This window comes from Aedes aegypti, chromosome 2 (assembly GCF_002204515.2).
Source record: "Aedes aegypti strain LVP_AGWG chromosome 2, AaegL5.0 Primary Assembly, whole genome shotgun sequence".
Taxonomy (NCBI): domain Eukaryota; kingdom Metazoa; phylum Arthropoda; class Insecta; order Diptera; family Culicidae; genus Aedes; species Aedes aegypti.
Window position 1 is genome coordinate 241,542,798 of NC_035108.1, and position 22,267 is coordinate 241,565,064.

The following is a 22,267-nucleotide window of genomic DNA, read 5'->3' on the forward strand; positions in this document are numbered from 1 at the left end:
GCAATCACGGGCGACCAATCAAGCTTTAGCTCCTTTGACTACTCAATTAAGGTTTCTTGATTCCATCGCCGTTTACTAAATATCATAACAAGCCTAATTTTATTGGCTAGCTACAATTTCTGTCAACTTCCATGAAAGTTTACCAGCTTGCATGGTGATTTATTTGCTTAGCTTACTATATTCTTTTTTTTTGTGTTAAAGAATACTTATTAACAAAGTTCATAATACAGGTCGGACTCGATTATCCGGAGTATCGATTTTTTTTTCACTCCGGATAATCGAATCACTTAGATAAAATGAAATCTTCGATAAAATAACTTATATATTATCTTTTTTCGTTGTTTTATTTATATGATGCGGTGGCATAGCCAGAAATTATTTCTAGGAACAGTAGGGGTCTATAATACAAGAAAAAAATATTTTTTTTGATCAGCATACACAAAAAACACTTTTTCAAACCCCATTTTTCTTAAATACGTTCAAAACTGCAAAACCATTCATATTGTATATTGCAATGCCAAATTATCTCAGATTTATGCATAAAAATTGAAATACAAGAACATCAAAAAACAAATTCCGGATAATCGAGGCTAAAATTCCGGATAATCGAGTCCCCTTAGATAATCGAGTCCGACCTGTATTTCAAAAGTTATTTTTTGTTTAGAAAAGTATTGTATCTTGCAATATAAAAGAAACAAAGATTTTCTATGGAGCATGCAAGCATGTTGAACACTATATCGCGCACTTTTCTGGGATATTTCATCTTAAACCTCTCTTTCCCATGGTAGCACCGATTTTCGACGAACGTTATCCAAACCGAATTGATACGATTAGCTCAATAATTACAATTATTACTAAATTTTGCGTTCTCTCCAAAGGTCTCACCAAACATCGAAATAATAAAATAATAAACTATTGAAAAACAATAAAAAAATATAGTGATTTTGAACAATTTAGCTTATTTGTAACAACTTTTGTTCAAGCATTTTTTATAGAGAGGCCATTTTGACATTTAAATTTTCGAACAAAGCTGTGGGAAAGAAAGGGTTAACAGTGCACTTCAAAGGAAAAACCTGTGTTCAAAAGGATGGAAAATCATCGGTGAAGATGTTTTCAGTGATAATGTCAACAATTAGGAAAGCAACTTGTAGGAACAACCTATGCATGGCAAAATTGTCAATTACATGTTAGTAGTTTCAATTCAAACAACCAGGATAATTTACTGCTTCGTCATAATTAGGCTATTATCGGCAACCGAATTTCAAACGCCAAATACAGTACTGACCCGATTTTGTCAGCCTATTTTAAATTTGTCAAAAAATTGTTATCGTCATGTTTTATCACGTTTACATTAAAATTGATGATGATGTTTGATGTCATACACGTATGAGCGTAGCCAGAGGGGGTAATGGCAATGCCTTTTATTAAGTGTTAAAAATCGATATTACCAATATAAGGGAGGGGGAGCCCCTGATAAAAAAAACTGGCTATGCCCATGTCCATCGCCCTCTTAATAGACCATGTAACCATGAAACACGTCAAAATTTGAAAAACAGGAACAAAATAAAATGACCCGGTTTTGTCAGGTTCTCCATTTTGTCAGCCTAAAATTCATCGAGGGGCTGACAAAATAGGGTCCTTACTGTACAAAGTTTTTTCCTATCAAAACACACCAATGAAAACATTCAGATGATTCTATCAGCTTCCAGCTGATGAGATTTCCGTGACTGAACAAACAATTTCACCAGAGATGTCATCAATTCAAATGAACACACTTCAAAATGCGACTGATTTGGAGCTACCAAAGAGATTAGTCTGCAGTTCTTATGGGAAAGCTGTCGAAGAGAATGAGTCTGCCGACAATAGTCACACGGACATGAGATGTTCGCAGCCTTGTAAAAACATTTGCAAAACGCTTTAAACAGGTCTGTCCATGTGAATCGATAGACGTCGTTCAGTGACTTAGTTTACTCTGACTAAACATTTTTTAGGAAAACAGCAATCGCACAATGCTTCTATAGTAGGGCTTTGGAGACTTGGTCTCTTGTTCAATGCAAGTTTAAAAAGTCTTCATTTTTAACGAAAGGTCTCTAAAGTCTTTATTTCAACCAAAATGGTCTCGGTATCTTTTTCGGCTTGCAATTAACCCTGCTGTTATTTTTATTAAGTCCAGAGAAACCTTCAGATACTATTGTACTACTGCTTTACATGTTTTTCAGGTCATGATTTTTTTCTCAGATTCCTAAGGGAAAAACTTTCTAAATTATTCTAAGCAATTCTACAGAGATTTGAAATGCTTTCAAAAACTAATTCAAAAGACTTCATGCAAAAATTTTACTGGTGATTTCACCACCAAGCCTCGGTGGCTTCCAAAGGATGCTAAAAGGAATATATTCAGAAATTGTTCCAGGAAATCCTTGAGACTTCAACGCTTCTACTTCCTGTTATTTCAACAAGGAAAGATTTTCAAAAGACTTTCTAATGTTATACTTCATATATTTTTGACTTAGTTCTTTCGCTGATGTTCTCAGTTGGTACTTATAGGAAATCTTCTGATAGACTCCTGCAAGAGTTCTTTCCAAGAGAATCCGCAAGGGAATCATACCACTTTTTTTTTTAATCGTTTAGGTTTGGAAGATCTACAAGAATTCCTACGTTAAATTCTACAGTTATGCTTCTTCTGACATTTTTATATAGTTTCCTTCACGAATTTATCCTCAATTTACTTCTAAGAATTGCTTCAAAAACTACTCCAGAAGTTATTCAAGGAAATATGATTAGTACTTTTCCTGAAATTCCTCAATGAATTCGACATGGGATTCCTCATGAAGTTCCTTTCTCAAGGAATTTCTCCAACATCTCATTTCTCCAATATATTTTTCCCAACTAAAAATTTTAAGTTTGTTCTTCATAAGTTCATTTAAGGTTTCACAGGATTCCGCTGATGCTACTTCACACCGAATAGTTTTTCATCGTTGGTGATTCTGATGAAAAATCACAGCAGTTTATAGTTGTAACACTATGTAGTGACATTTAAGTGCTTTTTTTTTGTTGAAAAAGAATACATTTTAAATGTGGGAAACCGCTTCGTTTATGATCGTTGAGCTAGATATAGGAAGTGATTATTTTAATTCAGTTTGGACTCTATAAGAATAAGATATGTTTCTATCACTTGTCGCTTCTGTTCTAGCATTCTGGAATAAAACCAAGTTATGTCAAGAAATAAACAGCATTTGTTATGGAATAGAGATTGGTGTAAAACACTTGTAATTTTTGTAGTATTTCTTTTTCTTATAAGATGAAAATTACGATGCAAGATGTTGCAGAAATCTTAACAGGAATAGGTTTGCTTGAATTTCGTCGTGATCGAATAGTGGGACTGTTATACGGGTACCTTCAATATGGACGCACATGATTTAGGTATTGTCCATACAAAGATAAAATTTTAAGTATGATACCATGGAGTACACTATAATTAAAACATGATTCATGAAGACAACTCAAAAGAGATGAAAATTCAAATGGGACTGTTTAGCTAGGACACAAGGGGGAAACATATGTGCCCATCCCTGGAATACACGCCGCATGGATTGATTTGGTGAAGATGACTTTCGAATTTTCAAGATCACGAATCGTAGAGAACAAGACAACCGTTTGTGCTGAAAATCTAACTCACTGGTCTCTCGCTAGTGGTGACCAATCGATCAAAATTTTCAGAGCAAACGGTGTCGAGTTCTCGTTGATGTGTGCCTATTGAAAATTTTGAGGTTCGGCTTCGATGCATCTTCACCTTACATTTTTTTTAGTTTACGTCACTTCCCAACAATTTGAATCCGGTCGTATCACTCGCTTAGAGTGTATCCTAGACCATCTCCTTGACATCTCCTGCGGGCATCGGTGAGTCGCTGACCTCTCTTTAAGGTAGATGTCGTATCATCATTATCCTTCCCGGAAATCGAAATTTTTCATGTCTTTCCATTCTTTGATTTCCGATTGAACAACTATTCCATCCAAAATAGTTTTTCACTTATGATTGGAGTAAGAGTGGTAAGGACGGGGTTGGTGGACTAATAGCTACCGCTTCTGCTTCATGAGCAGAAGGTCATGGGTTCAAATCCCAGGCCCGTCCCTTTCTTCGTACTTTGTAGTTGTATATCTCTCACTTGTTTCTATCTTCCATTCTCAATCTATCACACTCAAACTATCCGTTCATAGTAAACGCTAAGAATCAGATACGGACGTGGAAACCGTTTCCCTAACGCTTTCATTCTTCCACGCGCATGCCTTCCCTTACGCCTGATACATAGGCAGTCTGCTAACCACAAAAGCAAACCTCTCTCTGCCATGCCTTTCCCCCAATCCATACACTTCCGCATGAACTGGCGTAGATGCAGTCGGACTCCACGGTCTACAGTGGACCAGTATAAGTGCAGCAGCATTTCCTCCCCCTTCCCCACATTGGTCTGCATTCTGACGTGGCAGGCGCCATTGTTGCCTAAAAATAGAAGATCACCGAGCACTTATACACTGAGGGTTAGAGTGATGCAAATTTTGAAATGTGTTGCTCCCCTACGATTTTCATTATGGTAAATAGCATCCTCCCCAAAGTTTGAAGTGATTCGGATGAAAAATTGACTGTGCACACGCCATGTTGAAGTTTATATGGAGATTACTATGGAAAACGCCAACATTTGTGTGTTCAGCCCTCTATCTCGTCGTATTAATATTATATGGAAAAGTGAACAAAACTCTACTCATGTGTAATCCTTTCAGCTACAACTTTGCTGAAGACCACATTTCGATTGGACGTCAGGATAAATTGCTATTCATAATCATAAAGTGGGTTTGCCATGCTTAACCAACTGCCCGGCAGGCAACAGTGGTGCTCCTGGCGGGTAGAATGAATCAGAGTAATCCAGACTACTATGTTCTACAGCAAAAAAGCAGTGTTGCTCTGAAAGTAATTGAATGATCATCTCAGCATGATTTAGACTTTGTTATCAATGATAACAAAATATCCTCACGTCCAATCAAAATGTGGTCTTCGGCCAAGTTGTAGCTGGGAAGAATTCACCATGGGAAGAGTATGTTCACTTTTCCATAGATTATTATTACGAGCAGTTACAGGACTGAACACAAAAGGTTTGCCTTTTCCATAGTAATTTCCATATAAACTTCAAATGGGCGTGTGCACAACGAAATTTCTTCCAAATCACTTCAAATTATGATTTTTATCATAATTGACATCGTTTAAGCATAGGGGAGCAGAAACTTCAAAATTTGCATCAGTCTACTGAGGGTGTCTGTTAGTTCCAAACAGTCATTCGGTTGGTTCCTTGTGTAAGTGCAGCTGATCTGGCGATACTGGAGTAGCATCGACGGGCGGCTCAAGCTCAAGTAATTGGAATAAGAGTGGTAAAGTAAATAACATGACAGTTTTCAGTATGCAATCTACGAAATACTCTGTTACTACGCAACGCATAAGTTTATATAAGGTTTAACACATGCTCATAGTAAAGTATACACATTCCAGTAATTCTTCTACGGAATCTTCTACGAGTTCATCAAAGGTTACTATAAAACTCATTATTAAGTCAGATGTTACTTTAATTCATCATTCTGAAATTAGTACCAGATTAAACAAAATAACCAACAGCTGTTTTTAAAAAAATTCCTGGACATTTTCCTGAAGACATCCCTGAAAAAAATTGTGTTAGACTTCTTTGGTGAATTTCTCAAAGATTTTCTTAAGAGTAATTCCTGAAGGAATCTGATCTGATTATTATCTGATTAATTGGAGTATCGTTTTGATTCATACTACGGACACCCCATTTCAAAAGCATATAAATCAAAGATTGTGCTACTTTTTCCCGAATATCGTTTCCCCCAAACGCCAATTTCCCGAAGGACCCTTTTCCCCGAATGATTCGTTTCCCGAAAAGTGATCACAATTTAGAAATGTATCAGAATAGTCCTCAGTGACATGGTACCAAACTATAATGAACGATAAACAATCATGTCAGATGACCGGTTCATTCACAAACCTGAAGTTATGGGCAATTATGACTGCCAAGCATTCATTGGGGAAATAAACCATTCGGGGAAACGGGGTATTCGGGAACTGGCGTTCGGGGAAATGACATTGGTGGAACTGACATTCGGAGAAAAGTAGCAAAGCCAAATCAAGCTAGTTGGGCATTCAATTTCGAAAGGGTGTTCATTTTACCACCACTTCCCCTACAGTAATACGAACATTAATATTTATCGTAATATCCTGAGGAATTCACAAAATTTAAAACATATTATATAATATTATTTGCGATCCCTTTGTGTATTCTTTAATCTTTCTTGTTTTTTTCTAGGCAAGAGATCTTTAAAGATCGTATTGCTTCCTATCTGCAGCTAATGCGCAAACATTTTCTAGATGATAGTCAGATCAGAACGTTTATCAAACGTATCCTATGGTATTGCCTTTCCCACTAACTTCCCACGAAGCAATTCTCGCTGAAACCAGGCCGCCATCGGCACACATCGTTAGAATTCCAATTTTATTGTCAGTGATTGGTAGTGTATGTTAAAACTAGAGGGGGTGGTCCTATCGGTTTTTCTCAAATTGGTGGACCCTTCGTTCACTAGCTAGCTAAACAGTTTACGAGGCCCATTTTTCTGATAAATCTTAGGTATTTCTTCAGGCGATGTGTCGCATATTTCTCTAGGAACAGCCTGTAGATTTAGTAAAATGATTTAAACAAGTTGTCTAAACCATTAATGCTTTATTACACTGGATGAAAACTAGATTATACTACATAACCTCGAAATTCATTACCCCGCATGCCAATAATTCGAGTACTATGACCTCGATTTTTATTTCACCGAATGTAGGGGATTAAAGGCATAATGAACACACGGAGCGGACAGCCCCTTAATCTCTAAGAATATGCATACTTCATCAAATGTACATACACTGCATGAAATTTGTATAATATTTGAATTGTTTGACGGTTATAAAAGTTTATTTTACCATTACCAGAATCCCATTTGCCCGGATAATGACATTGCGAGTAATAGATAGATTTGAATTAGATAGAATTAGAATAGATTTGGGGTAACAACCTTACGGGTTATGGAATTCGGGGTAATGGCATTCGTGGTAATGGAGTTAGAATCGTTAATGTGTTAGCTGGTATGTACATTTATTACATTGCCCGACATCTAAATGAAACAGATCTATCAAAGTAATATTTTCCGGCCAATTCTGTGATTAGGAAGATGCATAAATCCGATGGACACATGTTATCCTAAAAAAAGTCATAAAAATTATATTCTACCGAACCTGACTTTCCTCCTTTATGTTGCTTTCATTGATGTGACCAAACATCTACAACCGATACCTTGTAGGCATTTTGACTTCTTTGATGTTGATGTCATTTATGTTACACATGTGAGTAATCGTCATAAGTTTCTGCCTTTCATCAGTCCGCCTCCATTCGTTGCGTTTGAAATAAAAAAAAAGATTGAGTCGGAAACAAGTTACAAATAATGCAACCGCCATAAATGAGGCATATGGCACACGCCGCGAGGGTCTTTCTTTGGCTGCGATCGTCCCGTCCATCGTCAATGATGGGAAGGGAATCGTGTTAACGAAGAAAAATGTTTACCGTGACTGCTCTTGCATCATGCTCTGCGCGGTGAGAAATTACTCCATGGGAACTGCAGTCGGCATCAAGAAATGTTTACCATGCGGATAGAAACACTATTGCCGGTCGCCGATCGTGGCAGCCTACTTAATGCATCAATAAAAAAATGTTTTGCCAAAGTTACTCGAAATTTCATTAACGAGGCATGTATACTATAATTTATACAAATAAGAAAGTTAGTCATACCATTTCTATGAAAATATGGACCACCCCTAATTTTGAATAACATTTAACAAAACAAAGGGCCTAACTAATACAAACAACTTTTTTAAGCATTAAATGCATCTTTCCGCGTAAAACTGCTTTCTGGACCATATAGTGCACTGATATTATATATCGAGAAATTTCGTTTATTTATGGAACATTTTACAAATTGTAACGGTAAGTAGCTTCATTTATCATGCAGATTTTTTTTTTATATTCCATGGAGCATTTTTATTTTCTTATAGTCGCAAAAACCTTTTTGAAGCCGATTGTGTCGGGACTGAAGCGGGAAAAATGGCACTTTTCGCACACAACTCACAACGGCGAGTAAAGGAAGTTAGATGGATCCCGATTTGTTATCCCATTCTTGCGGTGTGCCCTCCTGCAGGATCGTAAAAAGTGGGAAATAATAAGTTGTACAAATTGTATTTTCACGCATCATGTGTCACTGGTGGTAATCGGTTTGCTTATTAACTGATGGGTTGTCATCGTTTTGAGTATGAGTTGCTTATGCTTTAGTAATACATTTGAAGGTTGTCTACTAAATATTTTGCGAGCCTGGGAACAAAGTTGCGGTTTCTTCCTGTTTTACTTGTTTTCGGGTCTTCTCTACTAGATGATTGCTCTTATGTATAAATTTCACAATCGACCGCATTGGAACATTGCAATTCGCATCCACGGGTTGCTATTGCTTCGCTATGATCCTGAATTCTGGACCTTGCTAATTCTGCAGGATTGTTGTCCGGAATTCGTGCAATGCGGCTACTGGGGTCTTATGCACATCGTCAAACATAATCCCAAGGACACGACGCTCAAAACATCCTAAATGTTTGCAAGTATTCTTCGAGCATTAGTGCACGACATAATTGGTTGGTCCGTTCGCAAAAACAGTTCGATACCGTCAAACGGGGCTTTTTTGACATTATTCTAAAATTCTTTAAACTTTGAGGATACGCAATTCAACAAATTATGAATATATTTTGATATATTTTGCATACATATAAGTTGTACGTAACAAATGTGCATAATATAAAGCAAATCCATTATGAAATTTAAAAATGCATTAATAGTGAAAAAATGTGCTCTTCAAAACGAAAAGGGGCTACTTTGGACACTTTCAGAAACTTATACAAATTGATAATTAAATGGTTTTTGAAATTTTAAACTGATTCTATATGAACGTTTTTCTTTGATAATCATAATTTAGACAATTTTAAAGATCGAAAAAATGCTCATATATTTTGCAGTTTGAAGCTTAAACTATACTACCTTGAAATTGAACTGTCAGTTACGAATGCTTGATTGTTTAAGTTTATACAACAATGTTATTAGTTATCAAGTTATGAGCGATATAAGAAAAGTTTACATTAATTACTGCAAACTGAAAAGTAATTTTCATTGAATAGATTCTATAAAGTATAAGCATCATGTTTCGCAAGATCGTAAACAAGTACAATTTAGCTTTTGCAAGAAACTTTTTTCTTCTCAGTAGTTTTGAGATGGCGTAAAAGTAGATTATTTGTGGCAGTTGAAGGATGCAATTGTTTTGTACTGAAGATTCATGTAAAATATGACTAAAAACCTATGTTTCGGAGATTATGTTGTGAAATTGCTATTCATACGTATTGAAATATACATGATTTTTGTATATTCACTATTTTGAATACTTTTTTCATTATTTATGTTGTAAAACATACAAACCATCACTTTATAATCAAATAAAGGTTGTAAAATTAAGATCTTTGATCAATTATTAAAAAAAAAACAATAATTTTAAGCTGAGAACTAGGGTAGGTGTACCAATTATGGACATAGTGGTTCCCTATTTCGCCATACGTGATTACTTTAATATCTTCAAATTTTGAAAACTTTTGTGTGTTGTAGTAGTTAGATTTAAGATATATCTTGATGCTAAAACATTCAAAAAGATTTAAAATGTGAAAGTTATCAAAATTTCACATATGTCCAAATAGGGAATCACTATGACCATAACTGATACACTTTCCCTATCACCAATTTTTATGAAAAGTGCTTTTCTTGACCATTTCTGGAGGGAAATTTCCCAAGCATCGAGATAGGCGTTTACTCTTCTCTTGAATTGTATGCTTACCAATAGCTGCAAATAAATCCAAAACGTGAGTGTCCAAAGTAGCATCTGGAATCTAAAGTAGCTACGATAAATTTTTATTCTAAATGAAAGCGTTGTATTATATCAGATTGATCCATGAATACGAATTCAAATTTCTATCAAACTCCTTGCAAGCGTTGCCGGCAAGTTTGTCCCATCTGTGAACAGCAGGCATTAAGATGAAGATAAATCGAAACCAAACCTCAAATTTTCAAAAGCACATATTTAAAGAACCAGACAGTCGTTCAAACTGAGAACTCGATCGTTTGTTCACGAGCTGGTTGTGACCAATTCATCAAATATTCAACGCGGACGGTAATCTGGTTCTCCAGCTTTGTGCCCTTGAAATGTTGAGATTTGGCTTCGATTCATCTTCACCTTAAGAAAATGAGCTTAGAGTTTCCCGACTTCGTTTCCCATTTGAATATAAAAAAATACCAGAAGATTACCAAATATTTGTGGGCTTCGTAGCCTTGCGGTTAGTGTCACCGAGGCATTTAGCCGCATCGTGCTAAGGAGTGTGGGTTCGATTTCCGCCTCAGACCGAAAAACATCTCGAGAGGAATGTTTTCCAACTGTGCCACTGGGCGTTGCCTGCTAATCCGTTGTCTAGAGTGGTGCTTCCTTCAACGAGCAAATAGTCCACTGGAAGCATTAACGTGTGAAGTGTCTTTTTTTAAATATTAGAAATTTGCATAGTTAGGTTCCAATCCGATGCGTTTCCGAGAAAAATGTTATGATGAACTTAAAATGGTTCATTTTCGTGTGTGGAAATCTTTAGAGGGACTGAGTTGATGCGGTGAGTGAGTTAACTTCAATGATCTATTGGCTTCCATTCGATTTAGTACAAAAATGTCAAATAGTCATTTACAAAAGAGTACTGTTCTCTTTCGGTAAATACTCGTACGTTTCAACGTTAGGCGTTCGTTTGACATAGCACAATAATTAAGCTCATTTTTTTCGATCTGCACTGCATAAATTCTGGACAAACATTTGAAAAGGGCCCAAGAGGTCTTGAGCCTTTTTTTAGAAACGTTGCTCTTGAGCCCTTTTTAGCCCGCCCACGCAAACTAACACCACTATCAGAAAGATTGGTGTTAGCTCTTCCTGATAGTGGTATTGGTGAGCGTGATTGAGTTGAATTGGGCTCAACATCGTCTTGCAAAGCCAATGTTTACCAATGTCGATGTGCCCTTTTGAAATGTTTAACCAGAATTGCCAGAAATGCTATTACCCAAGAGAATCTCTCCTTTGCTGAAAGATAGTTCTTACCGATTTTTTGGATTGTTTGGCCGACAATGTTCGCGAATCATCCGCAAAGCAAACAAATTGACAGGATCTTTGTAGAATCCTTTCTCGGCTGCTACACCCGGCTTCCAGCTTAGCTCCCAGATCTTCCTTACCATCCTTACCATAAAAATAGTGTTCTGTTAAATTTTCAGCTCTTCCGGTGATGATTTAGGGCCCATTCACAAATTTCATAACGCTGGAGGGGGTGGGTGGGTGTCCAAACAATGTTACGGCCCATACAAAAAACTGAATAATATTCATACAAAAAGCGTTACAAGGGGGTGGGTGGGTGTCCAAAATAGCCAATTTTAGCGTTATGAAATAAATGAATGAGCCCTTAAGGGTGACCCAAAAACAACGTAGGTTTATATAGATATTACTGTGGTGAAATTTTGAAAAAAAAAGTTCCAAAAACGTTAAGGTGAAGATGAATCGTAGCCTAACCTCATATTTTCAAGAGCACAAATCTGAAGAACCAAACATCCATTTAAGCTGAAAACTGTTCGGTTCTCCAGATTTGTGCTCTTGAAAATATGAGGTTTGGCTTCGATTCATTATTATTTATTTAGTTGGTGTTACATCAATTAATTTGATAAAACCTCGTTAACGATGTTACGCCAATTTACTCGGTCCAAGGCTGTGTCTCTCCAACTTCGATTTTGGCCCACGTTCTCCAGATCTTGTTGCACCTGATCAAGCCACCTCGCTCGCTGTGCTCCCCGCCTTCTTGTGCCAACCGGATTCGACGCGAACACCATCTTTGCAGGATTGTTGTCCAGTAGTCTTGCAACATGCCCTGCCCAGCGCACCCTTCCGGCTTTCGCAACCTTCTGGATACTTGGTTCGCCGTAGAGACTAGCGAGCTCGTGGTTCATTCTCCGCCGCCACACACCGTTCTCCTGCACTCCGCCAAAGATCGTCCTAAGCACCCTTCGTTCGAACACTCCAAGTGCTTGCAGGTCCTCTTCCAGCATGGTCCATGCTTCATGTCCATAGAGGACCACCGGTCTTATAAGCGTTTTGTACATGGTACATTTGGTGCGGGGGTGAATCTTTCTCGACCGCAGCTTCTTCTGGAGCCCATAGTAGGCGCGACTTCCACTGATGATGCGTCTCCGTATTTCACGACTAACGTTGTTATCAGCCGTTAACAAGGATCCGAGGTAGACGAACTCATCAACCACCTCAAAAGTATCCCCGTCTATCGTAACACTGCTTCCCAGGCGGGCTCTGTCGCGCTCGGTTCCGCCTATCAGCATGTACTTTGTTTTTGACGCATTCACCACCAGGCCGATTTTTGTTGCTTCACTTTTCAGGCGGGTGTAGAGGTCTGCCACCGTTCCAAATGTTCTGCCGACAATATCCATATCATCCGCGAAGCAAACAAATTGGCTGGATCTTGTGAAAATCGTACCTCGGTTATTGAACCCGGCTCTCCGCATGACACCTTCTAGCGCGATGTTGAACAGCAGGCACGAAAGTCCATCACCCTGTCGAAGTCCCCGGCGGGATTCGAACGAACTGGAATGTTCGCCCGAAATCTTCACGCTATTCTGCACACCGTCCATCGTTGCTCTTATTAGTCTTGTGAGCTTCCCGGGAAAGCTGTACTCGTCCATGATTTTCCATAGCTCTTCGCGGTCGATGCTATCATAAGCCGCTTTGAAATCGATGAACAGGTGATGCGTTGGGACTTGGTATTCACGACATTTCTGGAGGATTTGCCGTACAGTGAAGATTTGGTCCGTTGTCGAGCGGCCGTTGATAAAACCAGCTTGATAACTTCCCACAAACTCATTTGTTATTGGTGATAGACGACGGAAGATAATCTGGGATAGCACTTTGTAGGCGGCATTCAGGATAGTGATCGCACGATAGTTTTCACATTCCAGTTTGTCGCCCTTCTTGTAGATGGGGCATATGACCCCTTGCTTCCACTCCTCCGGCAGCTGTTCGGTTTCCCAGATTCTGACAATCAGCCGGTGCAGACAGGCGGCCAACCTCTCCGGGCCCATTTTGATGAGTTCAGCTCCAATACCATCTTTACCAGCGGCCTTATTATTCTTGAGCTGGCTGATGGCATCCTTAACTTCCCTCAATGTGGGGGCAGGTTGGTTTCCTTCATCCGCCGTGCTGACGTAGTCACTTCCTCCGCTGTCGCGACCCTCGTCGCCTGTGTTCTCCGTGCCATTCAGGTGTTCATCGTAGTGCTGCTTCCACCTTTCAATCACCTCACGTCCGTCCGTCAAGATGCTTCCGTCCTTATCCCTACACATTTCGGCTCGCGGCACGAAGCCTTTTCGGGATGCGTTAAGCTTCTCGTAGAACTTTCGCGTTTCTTGTGAACGATGCAGCTGTTCCATTTCTTCACATTCCGCTTCTTCCAGGCGGCGCTTTTTGTCCCGGAATAGGCGGGTTTGCTGCTTCCGTTTTCTTTTATATCGCTCCACGTTTTGTCGCGTTCCTTGCTGCAGCATTGCAGCCCGCGCTGCATCCTTCTCCTCCAAAACCTGCCTGCATTCTTCGTCGAACCAATCGTTACATGTCCTCCTTTCCACGTACCCGACGATGCTCTCGGCTGCGTTGTTGATGGCTGCTTTTATGTTGCTCCAGCAGTCCTCAAGAGGGGCTTCGTCAAGCTCGCCCTCTTCCGGCAACGCTACCTCGAGATGCTGCGCGTATGCGGCAGCGACGTTCGGTTGGGCCAGTCGCGCTAGGTTATACCGAGGCGGGCGTCGATACCGTACATTGTTGATGACGGATAGTTTTTGGCGCAGTTTCACCATCACTAGATAGTGATCAGAGTCGATGTTAGCGCCACGATAGGTTCTGACGTCGGTAATATCGGAGAAGTGCCGTCCATCGATCAAAACGTGGTCGATTTGTGATTCCGTCTGCAGTGGTGATCTCCAGGTGTATCGATACGGGAGGCTGTGCTGGAAGTAGGTGCTGCGAATGGCCATGTTCTTGGAGGCGGCAAAATCTATCAGTCGTAGGCCGTTCTCGTTCGTCAGCCGGTGGGCGCTGAACCTTCCAATCGTCGGTCTGAACTCCTCCTCCTGGCCAACCTGAGCGTTCAAATCACCTATGATGATCTTGACGTCGTGGCTTGGGCAGCGATCGTACTCGCGTTCGAGCTGCGCGTAAAATGCGTCCTTGTCATCATCAGTGCTTCCGGAGTGAGGGCTATGCACGTTTATGATGCTGAAGTTGAAGAACCGGCCTTTGAGCCTCAACTTGCACATTCTTTCATTGATCGGCCACCACCCGATCACACGCCTTTGCATATCACCCATCACTATAAAAGCTGTTCCCAGCTCACGTGTGTTGCCGCAGCTCTGGTAGATGGTATGATTACCTCTAAACGTTCGCACCATCGAACCTGTCCAGCACACCTCCTGCAGCGCTACGATGTCGAAACCGCGGATCTTCAGTACATCGGAGAGTATGCGTGTGCTTCCGATGAAGTTGAGAGATTTGCAGTTCCACGTACCGAGTTTCCAATCGCTAGTCCATTTCCGTCGCTGTGGTCTTTGCCGATTGTTCCGGTCCGTATTCTCTCGTTGACGTTCCTGTGCTGATGTGTTTTTACGGCTGGCTTGCAGGGCCTGACACCAACCCCCTAGATTTCCGGAGGACCATTCCCCCTAAATGTTCGGAGGGCCATAGTGCGCAGTTTAGTTTAGAGTCCTTCTCTGGCACTCGGACGATGATCAGCCGCCCCTGACATGGGGAACAGACGCTGTTGTGAGCCGCTCCTAACATGGAGTACAGACGCTCAAGGTTTGCAGAAGCAAAAGCAAAAGCAAACCCCCCCTTCCCTGTCAGCATACGACCAAAGTTCCCACCGGGGGTTGGTTACCCGATCTTCCCTAAGGTTACTCGTACCCCGGCCAGTACCGCGAGGAGGTAGGGATAGGAGTTGCTGGGCAAGAGGCTAAGGACCGCACAGAGGGGTCTATTTTATTCCTTCAGGTACGCGAGGTACCAATGGTACGCCATGCCCAGCCATTTACCAACCGGGCTTCGATTCATCTTCACCTTAATACTGTAATGTAAGTACAAACTTATCATCGCATAGTGGAAACTCATTTTCAAACTCTAATGAAACATGCTGCCGAAGTAACAAATCCCTTTTGAGCTAATTTTGTATGGGCTTTTTGTAGATGTTTGCAGGGCTATAATCCCATATGAAGCTAAATAATAGCAAACGAACTCATGAATATTTCTTCTCCTTTTCGTCGAATTGAATTGCTCTCTCCAGCAAATTACTTTACTATGGTTTGAAGAATAAGTTTTCACTATGGGATGATAAGTTTAAGTTACGTTACAGTATTACTGTTTAGAACATTATTTCAAAATTTCTCCATAGTAATTTTTATTTAAACCTGCGTCGTCTTTGGGTCACCTTTAAGAAAGCTGAAAATTTCACAGAACTCAAGCTTACGGTATTCATGACATTTTTGAAGGATTTGCGGTACAGGAAAGATCTAGTCCGTTGTCGATCGGCCGTTAACGATGTCTGCATGATAACTACTAGGAACAATGGAAATTCGCAGCAAAATTGTTGAAACTTCGCGGTTGACTAAAGCGATGAAATCAAAAATTCGCGGTTTTGTCGCGGTCCCATACTCGCACAGCAGCCCTATATTCTTCATTTTTTTTACAACAGACTCTTTCAACGTACATACTCAAAAAAAAACTGTTGCCTGAGATATTACGGGTTATAGCTACGCGTCGGTCTTCCTAGGAATTTCAAGATATCTCCGGATCCAATAGAAACAATTTCTTTTTTTTATTGTCAGAAACGAACCAGGCTCGGACTAAAAGTCTCTATAATAAAGAAAAAAAAATTATTTTTTTTTTTTTGAGAACTTAAGAAAAAATGGTATAAAAATATTGAAAAACAATAAAAGGTATTACGATGTGGATGATTTGTTGTTGTAAAAAAGTGATGCTGCTGGTAGAGGGTTTAATTATAGTTTTTGTTTTACAAATGGTGATGACATGTTTATTACGAGAGTAGCTAAGTATTCAAAATTTGAAACTAAAAAACTAAGCAAGAAGGAAGTCCAAGTCCAACTATGAAAAAAATATTGGTAGAACTTCGACTCCGAAATTAGCAAACCATATTCATAACCACAAAACTGCGATCCATTCACTGCGATTCATAGAAATTCTCCAAAATTAACGAATTTCGTGGAAATTTACGGCTTTTCCTAAATCGCGAATTTCTATTGTCCCTAATAACTCCGATACCATAATGATCAACTGCTTTATTGCTCTTGAGTTGTAGAATGTTTCTCAAAAACGGGGCTAATATGGTTTTACAGTCGTCTGCATAATTTTTCGTCTATCGAAGTGCTTCTTCCACCTTTCAATCAACCTGTATTCAGTTCCTGTACGTATATAAAACATGCATAAATTTGTTGAATATTCTACTGGTCATTTGTCCACGTGATCAGACGGTTAACCTTGGTTCTATAAAACGAAGTAGATTCAAGACCTATTTTTATTATCCGTGTACCGTAATTCTGGGTGTAGTTGATCAGCGGGTAGAAGTTGATCATTCCCGTACCCACATGTATAGACTGTTATAAGAGCTATGCCACGATTTAAATTATCACAATTTCTGAGTTTATTTATAATCACCGTCTTCGAATTAAAATCGTACAGACTGAACCACTTAGCACTAATTTACGCATACTTAACATCTAAACAATTCTACTTATTCGAGTTTTGAACACATTTTTGCACATATCGAAGTCAAATTGATCGGAAACAACATTGAAGGAACGAAGACAAGAGTCGAACGGATTATTGAAACCATAATTAGTGCGATGGTAAGGAATCGCAATCATGGGAGTGTTTCGCAGTCGTCGAGAAGGGATTTGCAGAGATATTTGCTCGAGAAGCGCAGGACAGTCTATAGCACCGTTAAGAATGTCAAATACAAATAGACGTTGCATTTTTACACGCCTGACAGTCAGCGGTTCTAAACTTATCAGTTGGCAGCGATCCGGATACGGAGGAAGATTGTCCGGATCATTCCAAGGAAGGGAGCGAAGTACGAAACGAACAAACTTCTTTTGAACGCGTTCAATGGAGAGTATCGGTGCAACATAATACGGTGACCAGACAGGGGCCGCGTATTCAAGAATGCTCCGCACTAAACTGCAGTAGAGTGTTTTCAAAGCATAGATATCAGTGAATTCTGAAGCGTGGCGCCGGATTAGTCCCAGGACTGAAAAAGCTTTAGCAGTCGTGATTCCGACGTGTTCATGAAATTGTAACTTAGCGTCGATGGTAACTCCCAGGTCGCAGATCGAAGCTACACGTTCTAGATGTGCAAATTCCATGTGGTACTGGTGGGTAACGGGGTTGTTGGAACGAGTGAAGGTTATAACTTTGCATTTATCATTATTGACACGCATACTGTTGTCGCTGCACCAGATCAGCAAAGTGTTGATGTCCTCTTGCAGCGCAAAACAGTCAAGTGATGAACGTATGATACGGTAGAATTTGAGATCATCGGCGAACGAGAGTTTGAAAGATGAAAGGCACAAACACAAGTCGTTCACAAAGATATTGAATAACAGTGGACCCAATACGCTACCCTGGGGCACTCCAGACGTTACGTTGATTTGACGGGACCTTGATGAGTTGACCACTACTTGCGCAGTACGAGCGGATAGGTACGAAAAAATCCACTCCGTGAGCCAATCCGGGTAGCCAATTCGCTTGAGTTTATCGATGATTAAGGTAGTTGTGGCATTACCTGATAGCTACTCTTGATTTTCATAAATTCAGTTTGGCATTCAAGGTAATTATTTCATGGAAAAACAGATTTTTTAGGAAATGTTTCATGAACTGTTAAAGGGTTCTTCTCTAAGCAATCGACTTTTTTCCACGGCTATACAAAGCTACAGTTTTAATAAACTGTTTCATACATTCCAGATATGTTTTGTGTACCCAGTTTCGAATTTGTATTGAGGATACAAATTCTTATTTTAGAGAAAAAATGATCTTTTTTCAAGAGGGTTGCTAACTTCAAAGAAAATTGCCTACCTTTAGGCGTGTAATGTGGTGTAATCTGTAATTCACAACTTTCAATTAAAAAAATACCCGATTTATCAATAAGTTGTAAGATTTTTAAGTCTTGATTCAGATTCAGAGACCCCAAGTTTAGTGAATAGCATACTTCTTTATTTCAGGAAACTTATCGCAGTAATTGATCAACTTCACCCCGGAATCAAAAACACCACTTTTTGATCTACAAAAATTGTTTTTGTTATTACGATAACAATTCATCAAGATTTCGTTTGTAAATTCGTTAAACATTCAACCAGTACAGGTTTTAAAAATATTTGGATGATAATACATGACATCCCACTAGGAATTATAGCATAGAATCGCTCAAAAGTGATCAACTTCCCTCCAGTTTACGGTATCTCAATGCAACGTGAAATTCCATGCAGACGCACGTCATTTATTGGTAATGAAAAATGAGGCACTGTAGTAAATAATTTAATATGACATAAAAAAGGGAGTTAGAAAACAGGTACCGTAAAACGGGGTAACTTTGAAAGTTTTTTCGAAGAAAACTTCAATATTTATGCACTCTGTTTCAAAGAATTACAATTTATACTTTTAAAACAAGTACTGACCTCCTTGCTACAGATATTTGATAGATTGCCATAAGATTTATTTTGAATGGATATATTACTTTTCATATAGGTAGTCAAAAGTCGGTTTTCTGTTTTGGGGTAACTTTGATAATGGAGTATCAATCGAACAAAATTGAATCAATTACGGAACATTTGTACGGCGTTGCATACCTCTAGGCGTTTAACGCTATATGGAAATTTCTGACATAGATTACAAAAATGGTCCCAGTTTGTAAAAATGGTTTTCGCTAAGAGATTTGAGACCGAATTCATGTTCTACTACAACAAGGCTTTCAAGGATAAGTGACGAACTCATGACTTCATCAAATAGTGATCGTAGAACCGATTGTTTGTAAGCGTTGCAAAAATGCGAAAAACTTATAAATATTTAATATTTGCATATAAATCCTCAAATGCACTTGGTTCCAACGAAAATAGCTTTGACATGAAGTGTCATACTAATACTCTTGCATACTTTTGCATTCGTTTTGCTTAACTGATTAACAGAAACATCGCTATTTCGTTTAGTATGTTGTGGGTCTCGCACTATCAAAGTTACCCGCATTATCAAAGTTACCCCGTTTTACGGTACCAAAATCTGTCGTTTAGCGATCGTTATTTTCAGTCATCGAATCATAAGTAAAAAAAAGATCTCTATAAAATCTGAACAATTCTATCATTATTCATTACTTCTATTCTTATTTCTCGTTGCAGCTCGACATGACTGACTTCTATGACGATGACTACGATTTAGACACCGAAGACGACGATCAAGGCTCGGTCGAATCCTTCGCCGACGGTGATGACAGCGGTAACGGTGAGTCATAACAGACTAACTAAGCACGTAGCCTGTAGCGCATTGGTTCAGTTTAATTTACTATATATATTTGTAATTATTTTAAATTGACCCGAGACGGCAAACTGGAGCGAAACTGAAAATAAAAGAAAAAAATTAAGATTGATGCAAATCATTCGCTTAGACGATTTTATCAGAGGAGAAAATCTGATTTTTTTTTTAATTTTTTGTGTTTATAGTTATTATTGAAATATTGTTTTGACTTTTGTGAACGTCGATTGTTGTCGACTGAAGAAACGGTTTGAAGAAAATTCAATCATTTAGCTCTACTTAGAAAGATATTTCTTTTAAAACAACAATCTATGACCCGAAAACATTAACTTAAGCCCAATTAAAGTTATGTTTCATCCATAAACAACACCCATATTTTGCGTTCCATGTTCGGCACAGATGATTTTTTTTTCTGTATATAATCAAAATTTAAAATTGATAGGAAAATTAAATGAAGGACTAGAACCCAACCCAGATACATAAAATGCTTTGAAAATTGGTTTTAAGTTTCTAAAATGCTTGCAATGAATAAGATTATCGTAGAAAACCCGTGACTAGTATGGTGGGAACCCACAAAACGTCAATGAAAGCTTAGAAAAGATAAATAGCAACAAATGAAAAGGTAGTTTACACCATTTGGCATTGTGTCGTTTGACATCATATCTTTCTTGGTGGAAATGGATAATTCTACAGTCTACTCTCCACATCTTGATGTTCTACATCTCGATATCTCTCCGTACGTCGATCCCTTGTTTTTGCATACATTTTCTCTCTTTGTATCACGATATCCCCATTATCTACTGGAGATATGGAAACTCGATGTGTTCTTGTAATTATTATTATTATTATATCTTTACAATAGTGGCTTTTCGGCCATTGCAAGTTCCCCACTTATGTGTTGTTGTAGGTTTCATTCCCGATTTTCTCTCCGGATATTAATATGCCCTCTCTAAAGATTACTAAAAAATATTTTAGTGATTCTAAACAGGAACACGAAATGACATTCGCCTCTTTATTATTTTTTATGATAGTGAAGGGGTTTTCAATATAGTATTCATTAGAAACATTTTCATTGTCTCGATCTCTCTTTAGCTCGGTGGTCTCTTCGATATCGAGATGTGAAGAGTCGACCGTTTATACAATCGCAAAGATTGTTTCATCATAACATTATCACATTACTTAATATTTATCAAATCCTACTACACGCGTAAAAGCAGTTTTTGATTTCTACAGTAAATTATATCGTGTCAGTCAATTTGATTAACTTAAGGTGAAGATGCATCGAAGCCAAACTTCAAATTTTCAAGAGCACGAATCTGGAGAACCAAACACCCGTTTGAGCTGAAAACTTTATCGAATGGTTACCACCAGCTCGTGACCAATCGATTAAGTTTTCAACTTAAACGGATGTTCGGTTCTCCAGATCCGTGCTCTTGAAAATTTGAGGTTTGGCTTCAATTCATCTTCACCTTAAAATAGACGTGATATGATAATAAAACTAATGTAATGTCAAACGACCTGTGCCAAATGAGTATTTCCCTCGACAGCAGTAAACCGATCATCATCCTCTAGGAATCACGACTGTTCGTCTTCAGTTCATTATACTCGATTCGACACACGTATAGGTTTTGTATAATAAATTTCCATGCCATTCTATATGCATCATTTCTTCCATGTCAATGCATCAAACAAGTAGTTTTCACGTTCATGTGTAAAATGCAGCGAATGTTCGAAGCAATATAAATAGTGGTATAATATTCAAACACATTGAAAAGCTAAAATATTGAATAAAAAAAACAAAAATCATAGGAAAAGAACAAAACACAAGCAAAGCCCAATTTATCTCGACCTTTCTTTCTCATAGTGAGTAGTATTAAAAGTATACATCGCGCGTAAAGCATCATTAAATGGAGTAAAAAAAATGTTCAAGCGGTACTTTAATTTTCTTTACTTTTTATTTTTGTTTTTGTAAACAGTTAGGGTAGATCTATTGATTTTACATAACCAGAAATACAAGAAATTATTTTATTTTTACACATACTCGGCTTTGATCAATTGACTCTAAGATATCCGAACTGTCCATTGGCCTTGCATATAGTACTTAAGTCGAAAATAGTTATAGCATGCAGATCCTCATCCAGCCTACAATTAGTCACACTTCGTATAAGCATAAGCATCGATGACCGTACAATTCGTAGTTGCTACTCCGTGATTGGCCAGAATAATCTAAACAAGGAACAAAGATATGTAGCTTGGGAGTAGCTTTCTATCTTCAATGTACACTTCCGAGAACTCCAAACATTAAAAAGTCAATAACGGCGTCGGTCACGTCCTTACGGTCATCGGGGAAGGGAAGGAATGTTAGTGTAACATCCATTGCTACTAGAGAGCGAGATCACATCTGCATCTTCATGGTTGTCATGGGAAGGAGTTT

The 22,267-nt window shown here is 38.7% G+C and overlaps 1 protein-coding gene and 1 long non-coding RNA gene across 3 annotated transcripts in view; one reads left to right on the forward strand and one right to left on the reverse strand.

Annotated features, from left to right (window-relative positions):
• Positions 1-20,783, forward strand: part of LOC5571156 (ubiquitin-conjugating enzyme E2 R2) — a 61,190-nt gene extending 40,407 nt beyond the window's left edge. For both annotated transcript variants that reach the window (XM_001653422.2, XM_021844595.1), the window contains exon 6: positions 19,701-20,783. In XM_001653422.2, the coding sequence (XP_001653472.1) occupies positions 19,701-19,814 (114 nt within the window). In that variant the 3' untranslated portion in view covers positions 19,815-20,783. The remainder of the gene's footprint in view (positions 1-19,700) is intronic.
• A 137-nt stretch (positions 20,784-20,920) lies between these two features.
• LOC110676506 lies at positions 20,921-21,886 on the reverse strand. The gene is made up of 2 exons (XR_002500459.1): positions 21,303-21,886; positions 20,921-21,097 (listed from the first exon to the last, which is right to left on the reverse strand). It is a non-coding gene; the product is annotated as an uncharacterized LOC110676506 (long non-coding RNA).
• Positions 21,887-22,267: the final 381 nt, after the last annotated feature.